Here is a 19,477-nt window from a genome sequence, read left to right as displayed (position 1 = left end):
ACATGTAGGTACAGGTAGAGAGTACAGGTAGAGTTATAGGTACAAGTAGAGGTATAGGTACAGATAGAGGCAGAGGCAGAGGTATAGGTACAGGTAGAGGTATCGGTAGAGAGTACAGGTAGAGGCAGAGGTACAGGTAGAAGTATCGGTAGAGGTAGGGAGTAGAGATATAGGTACAAGTAGAGAGTAGACGTATAGGTACAGGTAGAGGTAGAGCGTAGCAGTATAGAGGTAGAAGTAAAGAGTAGAGGTGGAGTACAGCAACAAGTCTTTGGAAAGACAATATTGTGTGTAATGCAGGTGTGTCCACAACTCATTTCTAACACTTTGTAGAATGCTAGTAGAAGAAAAGAAGTGGAAGTGTAATAAAAGTGTACACAAGTGGAAGTGTAATAAAAGTGTACACATATGGAAGTGTAATAAAAGTGTACACAAGTGGAAGTGTAATAAAAGTGGACACAAGTGGAAGTGTAATAAAAGTGTACACAAGTGGAAGTGTAATAAAAGTGTACACAAGTGGGAGTGTAATAAAAGTGTACACAAGTGGAAGTGTAATAAAAGTGTACACAAGTGGAAGTGTAATAAAAGTGGACACAAGTGGAAGTGTAATAAAAGTGTACACAAGTGGAAGTGTAATAAAAGTGTACACAAGTGGAAGTGTAATAAAAGTGTACACAAGTGGAAGTGTAATAAAAGTGTACACAAGTGGAAGTGTAATAAAAGTGTACACAAGTGGGAGTGTAATAAAAGTGGACACAAGTGGAAGTGTAATAAAAGTGTACACAAGTGGAAGTGTAATAAAAGTGGACACAAGTGGAAGTGTAATAAAAGTGGACACAAGTGGAAGTGTAATAAAAGTGTACACAAGTGGAAGTGTAATAAAAGTGTACACAAGTGGAAGTGTAATAAAAGTGTACACAAGTGGAAGTGTAATAAAAGTGTACACAAGTGGAAGTGTAATAAAAGTGTACACAAGTGGGAGTGTAATAAAAGTGGACACAAGTGGAAGTGTAATAAAAGTGTACACAAGTGGAAGTGTAATAAAAGTGTACACAAGTGGGAGTGTAATAAAAGTGGACACAAGTGGAAGTGTAATAAAAGTGTACACAAGTGGAAGTGTAATAAAAGCGTACACAAGTGGAAGTGTAATAAAAGTGTACACAAGTGGAAGTGTAATAAAAGTGGACACAAGTGGAAGTGTAATAAAAGTGGACACAAGTGGAAGTGTAATAAAAGTGTACACAAGTGGAAGTGTAATAAAAGTGTACACAAGTGGAAGTGTAATAAAAGTGGACACAAGTGGAAGTGTAATAAAAGTGTAGACAAGTGGAAGTGTAATAAAAGTGTACACAAGTGGAAGTGTAATAAAAGTGGACACAAGTGGAAGTGTAATAAAAGTGGACACAAGTGGAAGTGTAATAAAAGTGTACACAAGTGGAAGTGTAATAAAAGTGTACACAAGTGGGAGTGTAATAAAAGTGGACACAAGTGGAAGTGTAATAAAAGTGTACACAAGTGGAAGTGTAATAAAAGTGTACACAAGTGGGAGTGTAATAAAAGTGGACACAAGTGGAAGTGTAATAAAAGTGTACACAAGTGGAAGTGTAATAAAAGCGTACACAAGTGGAAGTGTAATAAAAGTGTACACAAGTGGAAGTGTAATAAAAGTGGACACAAGTGGAAGTGTAATAAAAGTGGACACAAGTGGAAGTGTAATAAAAGTGTACACAAGTGGAAGTGTAATAAAAGTGTACACAAGTGGAAGTGTAATAAAAGTGGACACAAGTGGAAGTGTAATAAAAGTGTAGACAAGTGGAAGTGTAATAAAAGTGTACACAAGTGGAAGTGTAATAAAAGTGGACACAAGTGGAAGTGTAATAAAAGTGGACACAAGTGGAAGTGTAATAAAAGTGTAGACAAGTGGAAGTGTAATAAAAGTGAACACATGCAGACTGCATGGAGAACATGTTGGAATGTAATTACACTCATTATTCTTCTTTTTAAAATGGCTTGGAAAATCATTCAAACAAAAAAACATAATCAATGAAACGATGTGAAGTAGATGTAGAGATTCAAGCATTGAAAGTAAAGACCCAAATATAATTTATCAAGAACATTTTTATGAGTAAGACCCTTTTGGGTCCCCAAGACCTTTAGTGTATTTCCTTTTTGAACTTGTCATTTCTCAGAAAATAAAAATGAATCAAAATATGTTATGAATTATTGACCTATTTAAATTAGAGATTTAAATAGGTCTCCAGATTCTGTGAACCTTTTGATGATTTTACGGATCGTAGATGTAAATTCCTTGCAATAGCTCGTTGAGAAATGTTGTTCTAAAACTGTTCCACAATTTGCTTACAAAGTGGTGACCCTCGCCCCATCCTTGTTTGTGAATTACTTAGCATTTTTTGGGAAGCTGTTTTTATAGCCAATCATGGCACCCACCTGTTCCCAATTAGCCTGCACACCTGTGGGATGTTCCATATAAGTGTTTGATGAGAATTTCTCTACTTTATCAGTATTTATTGCCACCTTTCCCAACTTCTTTGTCACATGTTGCTGGCATCAAATTGTAAAGTTAATGATTATTTGCAACAACAACAACATTTTTATGAGTTTGAACATGAAATATGTTGTCTTTGTAGCATATTCAACTGAATATGGCTTGAAAAGGATTTGCAAATCATTGTATTCTGTTTATATTTACATCTAACACCATTTCCCAACTCATATGGAAACGGGGTCTGTATATATATATATATATGTGTGTGTGTGTGTGTGTGTGTGTATACATGTAAGTATAATCCAGCAGAGTACCTGCCAGGCCCAGCAGCAAGGTGACCACCACCTTCCCGGCCGTGTTCATGATGGTGGACAACAGCAGCCTGAGTCCCACTGCAAACATCAGCAGCTTCTCAACAAACTGAGGCGGACTGCTCGTCAGCGGCACCGTGCTCAGGTCCGAGCTGCCGGAACTCTCGCTGTCCGCCTCGGACTCGGTGTCGGATGTGTCCGGCTCCTGTCGGGGTACCCCGCAAGCAGACGGATGTCAACACGTCTCCATGGCCGTCTGGTGCTGGCCTTACCTCGGGGTCAGACGGTGGGATCCCATTCTCGTGGAGGTTAACTTGAGGCGCGGCACGTAGCAGCTTCTTACTCACTCTCACCATGAAGATGGTGGACGTGAGCAGGCCAACATCCGGGGCAAGGAGGCGCACAATATTCCCTGGGTCTACGGAGCTCAGTCTGAAACACACACACTTTACACATGCTGCCAAAGCCAAGACTGAAGTCCAGTCAAAGCTGTCAATCAAAGAGAACAACAACACTTGGATAAAGACTGATGGGATGGTTGTATCTTCCTCTTTTTATCAACAATTCATCAACCTCACAAAAAACCCAGCAGATGTACTTTTGACACTTGTACAGAGTTGAAGATGTTTGTAAATCTTAAAAATGTACTTTTGACACTTGTACAGAATTAATAGGTTGTTTGTAAAGCTAAGATACGTACTTTTGACACTTTTACAGAGATGAAGTTTGTAAAGCTAACAGATATACTTTTTACACGTTTACAGAGTTAAGTACGTTGTTTGTCAAGCTAACTGTGGAGGTTGCCCTCCTGTGGGTTCTCCTGACACAAAGATTCTTCTTGAGAGCACAGCAGTCTGAGAAAACAATATTTTATTTTCATCCAGGGATTGCTTTCCAGCAATATATTTTCGGTCTCTTCAGTCCAGTGTGTCTCGGCTTGTGTGTCTTTCTCTCTCTCTGGTTCCCATGCCAACTCCAATAACGTGTCTCATCAGTCCAAAAACTGCCTCACCGCTTTTTTTTTCTTCGGGGTTGGGCAGGCTGCAAGTGGTACCCCAAATACTGAGCTACGCCAGCCTCAGGGACTTGAGCACTGACCCCACCCGCTGCATGTGTTCTTCCAAGCCGTCACTCTGGATGATTACGTCATCCTAATAGGCGGCCGCGTATGCAGTGAGGGCGCAGCACCCGGTCCATGAGGCGCTAGAACGTGGCGGCCGCACCGAACAAGCCGAACTGAGGTGTCACAAATTGGTACAATCCTTCCGGAGTGGAGTAATTTAGAGCTGGATGTCGGGAGCGAAACAAGCACTTTCTCTCCCGATGAAAATTTCCGTAGCTGCGTCTCCGTAATACAAGCGGAGCTGACGTTCCTGGTGTGACAAGTGCCCCACCGTGTGGAGTTTTGCTCTCAGGTACAAAACGTATTGTATTTCATTTTTGCTGGGGCTTGGACCTTTCTCCCAGCTTTCTTTAATGACGTCCAAAACTCAACACGGCTTCATACCGTATGACAATTCAAAGGGGGAAAACCCCTGTGGAGGCCTGGGGAACCACCCGCATTGCAAACAGCAGGGGATCCAACTATTTATGCCAATTTGGTTTGTCCTCGTGCAAGAACTTACAGATCATGGATTTCAACGTCCTATTCAGCCGCTCCTCCGACCCGTCGGTCTGAGGGTGGTAGACGCTGGTCCGAATGGATTTGATCCCAAATAATCCTTATAGCGCCTTTATCGTGCGTGACATAAAGGACGTGACCTGGTCAGTCTCAATCTCTTTCAGGATTCCGACTTGGGAGATGACCTGAAACAGTGATTGCACTACACTCTTTGCAGAGATAGAGCGCAGCGACACTGCTTCGGGATAACGAGTTGCGTAATCCACCAGAACTACGCAAAACTCTATCCCCGTGTGCTCGGGTGAAATGGTCCGACGTGGTCTATGCCAATCTACTCAAACGGGACCTCCATGAGTGGTAATGGGCGCAAAGGCGCCCCAGGGGTGGCCGCTGGATTGACCAGCTGACAGTCCGGGCAGGCCGCGCACCAGCGGAGCCCGTCTGTCCAGATGCCTGGCCAATAGAAACGGACCATTGCCCGGTGGAGTGTCTTATCATACCCCATGTGGCCGGCCATGAGGTGAAAGTGCGCCGCCTGGAAAACCATTTCCCAACGGCGTTTCGGCACCAACAACTGGGTGATCTCCTCTCCTATTTGAGTGTCACGACTCACTCTGTATAATCTATCTTCAATGACTGAAAAGTGAGGGATACCCGCGCTGTTCCCGGGCGCACCAGCTGACCATCAATAGAAATCACCTGGTCCAAGGCCGTGCGCAGGGTGTCATCCCGAGACTGCTCGAGGGGGAAATCCTCCGTGGGGGGCCTCCCAGCGTTGAAGCTGAGAACTGCACCGATATTCCCCTTTCCCCCTGGTTGTGAACTCACACCTACACACTGCGTCACTAAATTGTTAAACCCCGCCCAATTGGTACCCAGGATTAAGGGGTGCGTAAGGTGCGCACTTATAGCAAACTTGACACTATGCTTTTGTCCGCTGTATTGAATTTCCACCGGCACCACAGGGTATTTGTGCACATCCCCATAAACACATCTAATTTTCAGCCGTGCTGCCTGCCTCAAAGCCCCGGGTCAAACCAGGTTCTGGTGGATCATGGACTGCTCGCATCCCGAATACACCATCGACCGGCGTGTACTCCCTTGTATCCTTACCAGCATACAGCACGTCTCACCCAGGCCGGGGGAGGGCACCAGACGGCCGGCAACCCGGATTACCTGCCTCGCCTCCACGCGTGGAGGAGCCTGACACACGTAACCGGGCTGCCCACGCCTCCAGCACGCCCGCCCAGGCGTCTGAGGGGCCGTCTGCGCGGGAAGCACTGTATCTGCAGCAGCCGGGACCTGCAAGGTAGAGACCTGCATAGCAGAGACACAAAAAGAAAAAGAGTCAGTTGTGCGACGCCGTGGGACCAGCAGCGCCGCCTCTTCTCACTGCGCGCTCGTCCTGCGCAGTGCCGGTGCTGGGCGCTTGGCCCCCTCCGCGGTCCTCTCCTTCTTCCGTGCCCCGCATTGCAAAACCAGGTGGTCTTCCGCCAACATCATTGCAGCGGCCAGGTCTCGTGGGCGGTGGTACCGCACCCAGGCCAATGTCGGTGCCGGGAAGGCCTCCAGGAACTGCTCCAGGACCAGCTGCTCCATCGCCTGGACCTTGCCCTCACCCGGCTGCAGCCAGTGCGTCGCCGCGTCCCGGAGCTGCAGTCCTAACACGAACGGTTGGTCCTCCGGCCCCAGGCGTCGGTTGTCTTTGGCGGTGCAGCCGTTCCGGTCCAGCACCACCCGCATCAGGTCCGCCGCTCATCCCCGGTCCGCCATCGCCTGCAGGACTAGGCTTTGCTGGGCCACCTGCTGTTGGACCGCCTCCAGCTGTTGATTGGTGGCCGGCGTCACCTCCGTGAGCACCCGCGCCAATGCTGCCAGGGGGTCGGACGCTGTCATCTTTGCTCAGGCTCGTTGGGCGCCAAAATGTCGAGGTTGCCCTTCTGTGGGTTCTCCTGACACAAAGATTCTTCTTGAGAGCCCGGCAGTCTGAGATAACAATCTTTTATTTTCATCCAAGGATTGCTTTCCAGCAATATATTTTTGGTCTTTTCAGTGCAATGTGTCTCGGTTTGTGTGTCTTTCTCTCTCTCTGGCTCCCACACCAACTCCAAAAACGTGTCTCGTCTGCTAACAAAGGCGACAGGTGATTAAATAACAAGGCCCACCTGGGCCATCCACTCACCTGTCGTTGTCTTTAGGGCCAGTCCTTGCACACCCCATTCCGCGGCAGGTACGCACGCCACGCCCCCTCCACACTAACATATGTACTTTTGACATTTTACAGAGTTGCATTTGTTTCTAAAGCTAACAGATGTACTTTTGACACTTGTACAGAGTTAAAGATGGTTGTAAAGCTCGAAGATGTACTTTTGACATTTATACAGACTTAAATATGTTGTTTGTAAAGTTAGCAGATGTACTTTTGACACTTGTACAGAGTTAAATATGTCTGTAATGCTAACATATGTAGCTTTGACATTTTTACAGAGTTAAATATGTTTGTAAAATAAATTGTTTTAATCATATTTATTTTTATATTGTTTTTATATTTATTTATTTTTTTCTTTTTATTCAGTCAGTGGTGGAGCATAATACTGTTTTTTAATATTGTTTTTAACATGGCTGTGCAGCACTTTGGAGACGTTCTTGTTGTTTAAATGTGCTATATAAATAAAGTGGATTGGATTGTAAAGCTAACATATGTACCTTTGACACTTGTACACGGTTAAATATGTTTGTAATGCTAACATATATACCTTTGACATTTTTACAGAGTTAAAGTTGTTTTTAAAGCTAGGAAGAGGAAGTACCTGATGATGCCCACATGGTAGAGGAAGTCCTCCCAGTGGCCACTGACTGGTGAAAGGAAGCAGCAGGTAAAGCACAGCAAAATTAACATGTGATTGTACAATGAAAGATGGAACAAATTAATGAATGGATGGATAGATTGGATAAATGAATGAATTAATCAATGATTGAATGAATGAACGAATGCCGTTTCACCCAGAGGACTGATGTAGGCGAAGGGGATCTGCATGAAGCACTGCAGGGCGAGGAAGGTGACACAGGTGTAGCAGATCCAGCGCAGGAACTGACCTGTTCTACCTGCACACAAATAACAACAACAACTTAGACCAAACAGGTGTGACCCTGCCTGTTCTACCTGCACACAAACAACAACATATACCAAACAGGTGTGACCCCGCCTGTTCTACCTGCACACAAACAACAACATAGACCAAACAGGTGTGACCCCGCCTGTTCTACCTGCACACAAACAACAACATATACCAAACAGGTGTGACCCCGCCTGTTCTACCTGCACACAAACAACAACATAGACCAAACAGGTGTGACCCTGCCTGTTCTACCTGCACACAAACAACAACATAGACCAAACAGGTGTGACCCCGCCTGTTCTACCTGCACACAAACAACAACATAGACCAAACAGGTGTGACCCCGCCTGTTCTACCTGCACACAAACAACAACATAGACCAAACAGGTGTGACCCCGCCTGTTCTACCTGCACACAAACAACAACATAGACCAAACAGGTGTGACTCCGCCTGTTCTACCTGCACACAAACAACAACATAGACCAAACAGGTGTGACCCCGCCTGTTCTACCTGCACACAAACAACAACATAGACCAAACAGGTGTGACCCCGCCTGTTCTACCTGCACACAAACAACAACATAGACCAAACAGGTGTGACCCCGCCTGTTCTACCTGCACACAAACAACAACATAGACCAAACAGGTGTGACCCCGCCTGTTCTACCTGCACACAAACAACAACATAGACCAAACAGGTGTGACTCCGCCTGTTCTACCTGCACACAAACAACAACATAGACCAAACAGGTGTGACCCCGCCTGTTCTACCTGCACACAAACAACAACATAGACCAAACAGGTGTGACCCCGCCTGTTCTACCTGCACACAAACAACAACATAGACCAAACAGGTGTGACCCCGCCTGTTCTACCTGCACACAAACAACAACATAGACCAAACAGGTGTGACCCCGCCTGTTCTACCTGCACACAAACAACAACATAGACCAAACAGGTGTGACCCCGCCTGTTCTACCTGCACACAAACAACAACATAGACCAAACAGGTGTGACCCCGCCTGTTCTACCTGCACACAAACAACAACATAGACCAAACAGGTGTGACCCCGCCTGTTCTACCTGCACACAAACAACAACATAGACCAAACAGGTGTGACCCCCGCCTGTTCTACCTGCACACAAACAACAACATAGACCAAACAGGTGTGACCCCCGCCTGCCAGAGCAGTTTGCTAAGCATAAAAAGGAGCTGGAAGGTTTGAATGAAAGAAACTGCTGTTCCAAATGTGTCCACTGGATGTCGCAAAAGCTCTCCTTTACAGTCCCTGCAGTGAGAGGGGGCGGAGCTATGTGGAGTCCACACCTTCCTACTTCATGAAGAGGTAGAGAACATGATGTTCGTACATCAGTTGAGGAACATTAGATGTTGATTTGTTCATTCATTTCATCTTCTAACAGAATACAAATGGAAACCAACGGGAGTATTTTAAAACCCGCACCTCCTGGACTGATGAACATTGTCACATTCATTCACAAAGTCGCTATTTGCTGGTAAAACGAGCAGCAAGCATTTTAGGCAGCACACACGCACGGTGTACGTACAAGCAGACACAATGTGGAGACAGGAGAGGGAGAGTGGACGTGTTTTGACTTGAAAACTAAAGACAAACTTGTCACACTGAAGGGCCGCGCTGGAACAGGTGTTTTCAAAATGGCTAACTAGCTTGCGGCTAACATCCATCCACAGTGTTTTTAGCTACTTCTAAATCACTAATACTGGCTGCCATGGCGACAAATAAGGTAAGTTTCTTATCAGTGGAGGACGATGAATAGCTAAACATGCTTCACTACACACCGTAGAATACAATAGCCAACCGCTAACAGCAAGCTAGCGCTCGTCAATGTAAACAAATGGTGGAGCTATACAAATATACACTGTAATGATACAAAGTCCAAGAGCGTACAGAGTCAATACTACAATGATTACATTGATATTTTTATTATCTGAAAATATTACATAGTACATGACATAGTAGTACTCAGGACTACAGGACATGACATAGTAGTACTCATGACTACAGTACATGACATAGTAGTACTCATGACTACAGTACATGACATAGTAGTACTCAAAACTACAGGACATGACATTGTAGTACTCATGACTACAGGACATGACATAGTAGTATTCATGACTACAGGACATGACATAGTAGTACTCATGACTACAGGACATGACATAGTAGTACTCATGACTACAGGACATGACATAGTAGTACTCATGACTACAGGACATGACATAGTAGTACTCATGACTACAGGACATGACATAGTAGTACTCAAAACTACAGTACATGACATAGTAGTACTCATGACTACAGGACATGACATAGTAGTACTCAAAACTACAGTACATGACATAGTAGTACTCAAAACTACAGGACATGACATAGTAGTACTCAAAACTACAGTACATGACATAGTAGTACTCATGACTACAGTACATGACATAGTAGTACTCAAAACTACAGTACATGACATAGTAGTACTCATGACTACAGGACATGACATAGTAGTACTCATGACTACAGGACATGACATAGTAGTACTCATGACTACAGTACATGACATAGTAGTACTCATGACTACGGGACATGACATAGTAGTACTCATGACTACAGGACATGTCATAGTAGTACTCATGACTACAGGACATGACATAGTAGTACTCATGACTACAGGACATGACATAGTAGTACTCATGACTACAGGACATGACATAGTAGTACTCATGACTACAGGACATGACATAGTAGTACTCATGACTACAGGACATGACATAGTAGTACTCATGACTACAGTACATGACATAGTAGTACTCATGACTACAGGACATGACATAGTAGTACTCATGACTACAGGACATGACATAGTAGTACTCATGACTACAGGACATGAAATAGTAGTACTCATGACTACAGGACATGACATAGTAGTACTCATGACTACAGGACATGACATTGTAGTACTCATGACTACAGTACATGACATAGTAGTACTCATGACTACAGTACATAACATAATAGTACTCATGACTACAGGACATGACATAGTAGTACTCATGACTACAGGACATGACATAGTAGTACTCATGACTACAGGACATGACATAGTAGTACTCATGACTACAGTACATGTCATAGTAGTACTCATGACTACAGTACATGTCATAGTAGTACTCATGACTACAGGACATGACATAGTAGTACTCATGACTACAGGACATGACATAATAGTACTCATGACTACAGTACATGACATAATAGTACTCATGACTACAGGACATGACATAGTAGTACTCATGACTACAGTACATGACATAGTAGTACTCATGACTACAGGACATGACATAATAGTACTCATGACTACAGTACATGACATAATAGTACTCATGACTACAGGACATGACATAGTAGTACTCATGACTACAGGACATGACATAGTAGTACTCATGACTACAGGACATGACATAGTAGTACTCATGACTACAGGACATGACATTGTAGTAAAGATGACTACAGGACATGACATAGTAGTACTCATGACTACAGGACATGACATAGTAGTACTCATGACTACAGGACATGACATAGTAGTACTCATGACTACGGGACATGACATAGTAGTACTCATGACTACAGGACATGACATAGTAGTACTCATGACTACAGGACATGACATAGTAGTACTCATGACTACAGTACATGTCATAGTAGTACTCATGACTACAGGACATGACATAGTAGTACTCATGACTACAGGACATGACATAATAGTACTCATGACTACAGTACATGACATAGTAGTACTCATGACTACAGTACATGACATAGTAGTACTCATGACTACAGGACATGACATAGTAGTACTCATGACTACAGTACATGACATAGTAGTACTCATGACTACAGTACATGACATAGTAGTACTCATGACTACAGGACATGACATAGTAGTACTCATGACTACAGGACATGACATAGTAGTACTCATGACTACAGTACATGTCATAGTAGTACTCATGACTACAGGACATGACATAGTAGTACTCATGACTACAGGACATGACATAGTAGTACTCATGACTACAGGACATGACATAGTAGTACTCATGACTACAGGACATGACATTGTAGTAAAGATGACTACAGGACATGACATAGTAGTACTCATGACTACAGGACATGACATAGTAGTACTCATGACTACAGTACATGTCATAGTAGTACTCATGACTACAGGACATGACATAGTAGTACTCAGGACTACAGGACATGACATAATAGTACTCATGACTACAGTACATGACATAGTAGTACTCATGACTACAGTACATGACATAGTAGTACTCATGACTACAGGACATGACATAGTAGTACTCATGACTACAGGACATGACATTGTAGTAAAGATGACTACAGGACATGACATAGTAGTACTCATGACTACAGGACATGACATAGTAGTACTCATGACTACAGTACATGTCATAGTAGTACTCATGACTACAGGACATGACATAGTAGTACTCATGACTACAGTACATGACATAGTAGTACTCATGACTACAGGACATGACATAGTAGTACTCATGACTACAGTACATGACATAGTAGTACTCATGACTACAGGACATGACATAGTAGTACTCATGACTACAGTACATGACATAGTAGTACTCATGACTACAGTACATGACATAGTAGTACTCATGACTACAGGACATGACATAATAGTACTCATGACTACAGTACATGACATAGTAGTACTCATGACTACAGTACATGACATAGTAGTACTCATGACTACAGGACATGACATAGTAGTACTCATGACTACAGTACATGACATAGTAGTACTCATGACTACAGGACATGACATTGTAGTAAAGATGACTACAGTACATGACATAGTATTACTCATGACTACAGGACATGACATAGTAGTACTCATGACTACAGGACATGACATTGTAGTAAAGATGACTACAGTACATGACATAGTAGTACTCATGACTACAGGACATGACATAGTAGTACTCATGACTACAGTACATGACATAGTAGTACTCATGACTACAGGACATGACATTGTAGTAAAGATGACTACAGGACATGACATAGTAGTACTCATGACTACAGTACATGACATAGTAGTACTCATGACTACAGTACATGACATAGTAGTACTCATGACTACAGGACATGACATTGTAGTAAAGATGACTACAGTACATGACATAGTAGTACTCATGACTACAGGACATGACATAGTAGTACTCATGACTACAGTACATGACATAGTAGTACTCATGACTACAGGACATGACATAGTAGTACTCATGACTACAGGACATGACATTGTAGTAAAGATGACTACAGGACATGACATAGTAGTACTCATGACTACAGTACATGACATAGTAGTACTCATGACTACAGGACATGACATTGTAGTAAAGATGACTACAGGACATGACATAGTAGTACTCATGACTACAGTACATGACATAGTAGTACTCATGACTGCATATTAGTACTGTGTACTGCTGAGGCAGCAATTATCATATTGATGTTTAGCTTTTTTACTAAAAGCTTCATAAACACTCTTTGAGTAAGGGGGATGCACAAAAAGTCAAGAAGCACACACACACACACACACACACACACACACACACACACACACACACACACACACACACACACACACACACACACACACACACACACACACACACACACACACACACACACACACACACACACACACACACACACACACCCGCCCGCGTGCAGGATGTGGAGCACTTAGTGGGAGCTCAGATTGGGGAAGGAACATCTTTGTGTCTCCATGAGCTTTAAGAGAAAGAAAAAGTGAAAGGTAAACACTTTTGAGAGAGAATGCTGACGTGACAAACTTTTAATTCCTCGCTGTAATTACCAAGCTATGTATAATTGATCCTCCACACTCCCTTTACACACTCTGTGTGTGTGTGTGTGTGTGTGTGTGTGTGTGTGTGTGTGTGTGTGTGTGTGTGTGTGTGTGTGTGAGAGACAGATACTTTCATTCATCAGTAATCCAGGTGTGTTCAAAGTGCAGACATTGTTAACTTCAACTCCTTGAAATTGCATTTTGTGAAAATATATACAGTATATGCAGTACAAATACAGTATATACTGTATTTGTACTGCATATACTGTATATATACAGTGCAAATACAGTATACACTGTATATATACAGTATACACAGTATATACTGTACATATACAGTATATACTATATATATATATATATATATATATATATATATATATATATATATGTATATATATATATATGTTAAGATTTCTTCATTGATTTATAAACTATCAGACTGCGTGGTCAGTAGTAATGGGTTTCAGTAGGCCTTTAACAGTTAAAGCAAATTTATATTTTTGCAATCAGTTGATAAAACATTGTCCTTTACAATTCTAAAAGCTTTTTTTTACAAAAATCTACTACTCTGCTAGCATGTCAGCAGACTGGAGTAGATCCTGCTGAAATCTATGTATTGAATGAATACACAATCCTTTCGAATTGGAAAAATATCGTTTTTGAATCGAGAATCACGTTGAATTGAAAAAAATAGATATATAATCGAATCGCGACCCCAAGAATTGATATTGACTCGAATCGTGGGACACCCAAAGATTCACAGCCCTAATATATATTATATATATATATATATGTATACATACAGATATATATATACATATATATATATATATATATATATATACACATATATATATATATATATATATATATATATATATAAATATATATATATACACATACATACAGATATATATACACACACATGTATATTATATATATATATATATATATACATACACACACATTTATATATGTATACACATGCATATATAAATATATATATATATATATATACATATAAATATATATATATATATATATACATATAAATATATATATATATATATATATATATATATATATATATATATATATATATATAATAATGTGTGTAAGTGTGTGTGTGTGTGTGTCTATATATGTATATCAGTGACTTGCAGTTAGGTGAGGCAGGGCCTCAGCTGCCATCATGGAAAAAAAAAAAGGTGTAAAAAGAAAAAAATTGTTATATGTATCCAGTGATTATACTATACAGTTATTTTCCATTTAACTTCACCAGTTTTAGATTATTTTTATTCAAAATTGCTGAATTTTCACATTTCTTCAAATACTGAGGAGACTTGCGGTGAGTCACAGCCAGGTGAACCTCAGCAGTCACCATAGATTGTGCAATGACTCTGCTAACTGCTGGCTGCTGCGCAGTGAGACCGTATTGCTGTATGAATGATATTATACATTTCCATGGTTTAGTTAGCTGAGGTATATTATGTACAGTGTGTTTTGTCAACAACTGTATGTGTGTAACCTATTTCTTGTGCTGGCCAATCATTAAACGGCTGCAAAGACGCACTGTGTGACGCTCGCCTCCTGGTGGTAGAGGGCGCTAGTGAACCCAGAGATCATTTTTGCGACCAGGCAAGGTCTGGGGACATCTGAAGCCGCTATGTTTTAAAGTTGTCGTTTGCCTGCATATCGTAAAAACAACCGTCCATAATTTTACAACTAATTGTAGAATTATATGTGCCGACCATCAGGGCCCAGTTACGACGAAAGAGTGTGTCGATGTTGAGATATTAAGCCGAGTTGGTAAGTCAATTTGTTTGCTAATAGTAGCTACTAGCCGTACCCATTTATTTTCTATGGGCGGTTAGCATCGGGTTTTAATCCCGTTTCCTCCAATGTTTCTGATCCGACTGAATTTATATTTATGTTGAGTCTTTTTTTTCGGGTACTTAAATATGGTGACTGAGTGTTGTGGCGTTTTAAGGCCATCTGCATTTTTCATGCTACAGTAAAGACAATGAATGAACACGGCCGCTGGAGCGCGGTTACACCCGTCACAGTGACAACACTGTGTTACACCCGTCACAGTGACAACACTGTGTTACACCCGCCACAGTGACAACACTGTGTTACACCCGCCACAGTGACAACACTGTGTTACACCCGTCACAGTGACAACACTGTGTTACACCCGTCACAGTGACAACACTGTGTTACACCCGTCACAGTGACAACACTGTGTTACACCCGTCACAGTCACAACACTGTGTTACACCCGCCACAGTGACAACACTGTGTTACACCCGCCACAGTGACAACACTGTGTTACACCCGCCACAGTGACAACACTGTGTTACACCCGCCACAGTGACAACACTGTGTTACACCCGCCACAGTGACAACACTGTGTTACACCCGCCACAGTGACAACACTGTGTTACACCCGCCACAGTGACAACACTGTGTTACACCCGCCACAGTGACAACACTGTGTTACACCCGCCACAGTGACAACACTGTGTTACACCCGCCACAGTGACAACACTGTGTTACACCCGCCACAGTGACAACACTGTGTTACACCCGCCACAGTGACAACACTGTGTTACACCCGTCACAGTGACAACACTGTGTTACACCCGCCACAGTGACAACACTGTGTTACACCCGTCACAGTGACAACACTGTGTTACACCCGCCACAGTGACAACACTGTGTTACACCCGTCACAGTGACAACACTGTGTTACACCCGTCACAGTGACAACACTGTGTTACACCTGTCACAGTGACAACACTGTCACACCTGTCATAGTGACAACACTGTGTCACACCTGTCATAGTGACAACACTGTGTTACACCTGTCATAGTGACAACACTGTGTCACACCTGTCACAGTGACAACACTGTTACACCTGTCATAGTGACAACACTGTGTCACACCTGTCATAGTGACAACACTGTGTCACACCTGTCATAGTGACAACACTGTGTCACACCTGTCATAGTGACAACACTGTGTCACACCTGTCATAGTGACAACACTGTGTCACACCTGTCATAGTGACAACACTGTGTCACACCTGTCATAGTGACAACACAGTCACACCTGTCATAGTGACAACACTGTGTCACACCTGTCATAGTGACAACACTGTCACACCTGTCATAGTGACAACACAGTCACACCTGTCATAGTGACAACACTGTGTCACACCTGTCATAGTGACAACACTGTGTCACACCTGTCATAGTGACAACACTGTGTCACACCTGTCATAGTGACAACACTGTGTCACACCTGTCATAGTGACAACACAGTCACACCTGTCATAGTGACAACACTGTGTCACACCTGTCATAGTGACAACACTGTGTCACACCTGTCATAGTGACAACACTGTGTCACACCTGTCATAGTGACAACACAGTCACACCTGTCATAGTGACAACACTGTGTCACACCTGTCATAGTGACAACACTGTGTCACACCTGTCATAGTGACAACACTGTGTCACACCTGTCATAGTGACAACACTGTGTCACACCTGTCATAGTGACAACACTGTGTCACACCTGTCATGGTGACAACACTGTGTCACACCTGTCATAGTGACAACACTGTGTACTGTCGTGTTTGTTATTTTGTACGTACATGTGATTATTTAATGTTGTTAATGTTAGCAGTATCATCGCTAATAATGATAATAATAAGTTTAATGTATTTAGTGAAGTTGGAACGATAGATGACTTAATGTTGATATTTATGTGCGCACATTGATTGAACTCCGGGTCCTGTGTTTACGTAGGCCAGGTCCCTAAGTCTTGGATGGCGAGCTGTAGATAGAACTCGAGCCCGAGCCCAAGGATCTCCACCTCCTCAACCCCTGAACTCTTCCTGCTCTGGTCGGGCAGGTAGGTGGCTTATAGTCCAACCCCTTGCCTCGCACCTCATTGCTCTGCTGCCTTTTAAAAGTAGCTCATACACAACCTGCCCATCAACTGAACTTTCCCTCCAAACTGCCGTATCCACAACACCAACCCGTGCGGCTGTAAGAACTGTGGATGCACATATGGACTGCCATCAGTCTCGTATGGCTCCTATAAACTTGAAGAACTTTTGATATTACTTTTTATGAATTATCCGAACTAAACCAACATTGTTTGTTGAGATTCCTTTCTGGTTTTTTTTCTTTTGTTTTGAATGGCCATTCCTATTAATGTCTGTCCACTAGTTGTTGCACCGTACATGTTTAAATTACACCAGTATCATTTAAAGTATTTAATTGTGTCTGTCCTACTCTCTCTGAGTCATAATCTAGACTTCTGATTAGCCCAAATATTGAGAACGTCTACTTTACTACCTAGAGTACATGCTACATTAAGTTAAAGTAAGTTAGTTCAGTCGGATCAAAAACATTGGAGGAAACGGGATTAAAACCCGATGCTAACCGCCCATAGAAAATACATGGGTACGGCTAATAGCTACAATTAGCCAACAAATTCACTGACCAACTCGGCTTAATATCTCAACATTGACACGCTCTTTTGTCGTAACTCGGCCTTGATGGTCGGCACCTATAAGTCTATAATTAGTTGTAAAGTTGCTGCATTTTCTTTGTAAGTTTTTATGTTTTGTTACTGCGGTTACTTGTTTGCTAGGACACAAATACTACGCCTTTTTATATCCTAATTAAAATTTGAAAAAAAATGAATTGATGTTGTCGCTAAAATGAATGTTAGTATAGATAGTACTTTATTGATTCCTTCAGGAGAGTTCTCTCGGGAAAATGAAATGTAGCTCACCCTGCTAGCATGACGTCACTGCTAAAATGAACATTAGCGTGTAGCTCACACTGCCAGCATGATGTTGATGCTGAAATAGACGTTAGCATGTAGCTCACACAGATATGCTACCGTTGCTAACACTAGCGATTGTTTATCACATTTTTCAAAGTATTCTTGCTGAAGACTCCCACTCTTACCTTTCATGGTGAGCAGACTGGGGTTGGGCAGCAGCGGCACAGCCAGCAGAAACAGGAAGTAGACCACTGATAGTCCGTTGTAGCGAAACGATGAGGCTGTGCGGACCAGAGAAAAAAGAACATGTAGGCTTGGAAAGGAAATATTGGACGACATTGCAGGAACTTTCCTCAAATGAACCTTGGCATGACAATAAAGCTTGATTTGAACACCCCTTATCAATACTTGTACTTCAACAATTATACATACACTATCGTACATTCTAGTCATCTGAGTGCAGTGAATATTCATCAAATACAATATTTACACACACTTTGTACGTATAGAAAGCCATCTGGATCAAAGCAATCCAAAAACTTGCTCAGTTGAGGACCTAAATGACATAGATCGAAATCCCCACTCCACGTTTGTGACGGAAGAGGCCCACTCACTGTCAATAGGGAGAACATTCCGGGAAATTCCAGGAAAACCGGGAATTCCGTGAAAAGAAAAAACATGTTTTGCGTTGGACATATGTGAAGAGGAGTGTGTGTGGAATGTGGATGGTTGAAAGGTCGGAATCGGGTTGAAAAAATGGTGCAAAATGTTGAGAATTGAGGGCGCTGCAGAACTATGAATACCTCAATTCATTTGAATGGGAATTTCCTGGAAATTTGGGAATTTCGGGATAACCAGGATTTTGGGAAAATACCGATAGTTGCACAATTGTCCGAGATGATATAAGTGGGTTGGTGTTGGGGTTTTGGAAGCGGACGAGAAATGTTGACGTAGTAAGAGTGTACTTTGAGAATTGGGGTTTCAGAATATCTGGAATTTGGAAAAAAAAAAGCGTAGTCTAAGACTAGATGTGACTAATATAAGTCTAAGACTAAATGTGACCAATATAAGTCTAAGACTAGATGTGACCAATCTAGGTCTAAGACTAAATGTGACCAATCTAAGTCGAAGACTAGATGTGACTAATATAAGTC

At 42.3% G+C, this 19,477-nt stretch overlaps 1 protein-coding gene across 1 annotated transcript in view; it reads right to left on the bottom strand.

Moving 5' to 3' along the window:
- The window catches only part of si:dkey-11f4.7 (piezo-type mechanosensitive ion channel component 2), a 117,916-nt gene extending 99,317 nt beyond the window's left edge, over positions 1-18,599 (bottom strand). The window contains exons 1-5 of the mRNA XM_061889169.1: positions 18,509-18,599; positions 7,442-7,543; positions 7,249-7,294; positions 3,090-3,249; positions 2,821-3,022 (exon numbers count right to left, since the gene is read on the bottom strand). Of these exons, the coding sequence (XP_061745153.1) occupies positions 2,821-3,022; positions 3,090-3,249; positions 7,249-7,294; positions 7,442-7,543; positions 18,509-18,515 (517 nt within the window). The 5' untranslated portion in view covers positions 18,516-18,599. The remainder of the gene's footprint in view (positions 1-2,820; positions 3,023-3,089; positions 3,250-7,248; positions 7,295-7,441; positions 7,544-18,508) is intronic.
- Positions 18,600-19,477: the final 878 nt, after the last annotated feature.

Source organism: Nerophis ophidion, linkage group LG27 (genome assembly GCF_033978795.1).
Source record: "Nerophis ophidion isolate RoL-2023_Sa linkage group LG27, RoL_Noph_v1.0, whole genome shotgun sequence".
In the NCBI taxonomy this organism is placed as follows: domain Eukaryota; kingdom Metazoa; phylum Chordata; class Actinopteri; order Syngnathiformes; family Syngnathidae; genus Nerophis; species Nerophis ophidion.
Note: the sequence above shows the minus strand (reverse complement) of the source record. Positions and strands in the feature narration are given on the sequence as shown.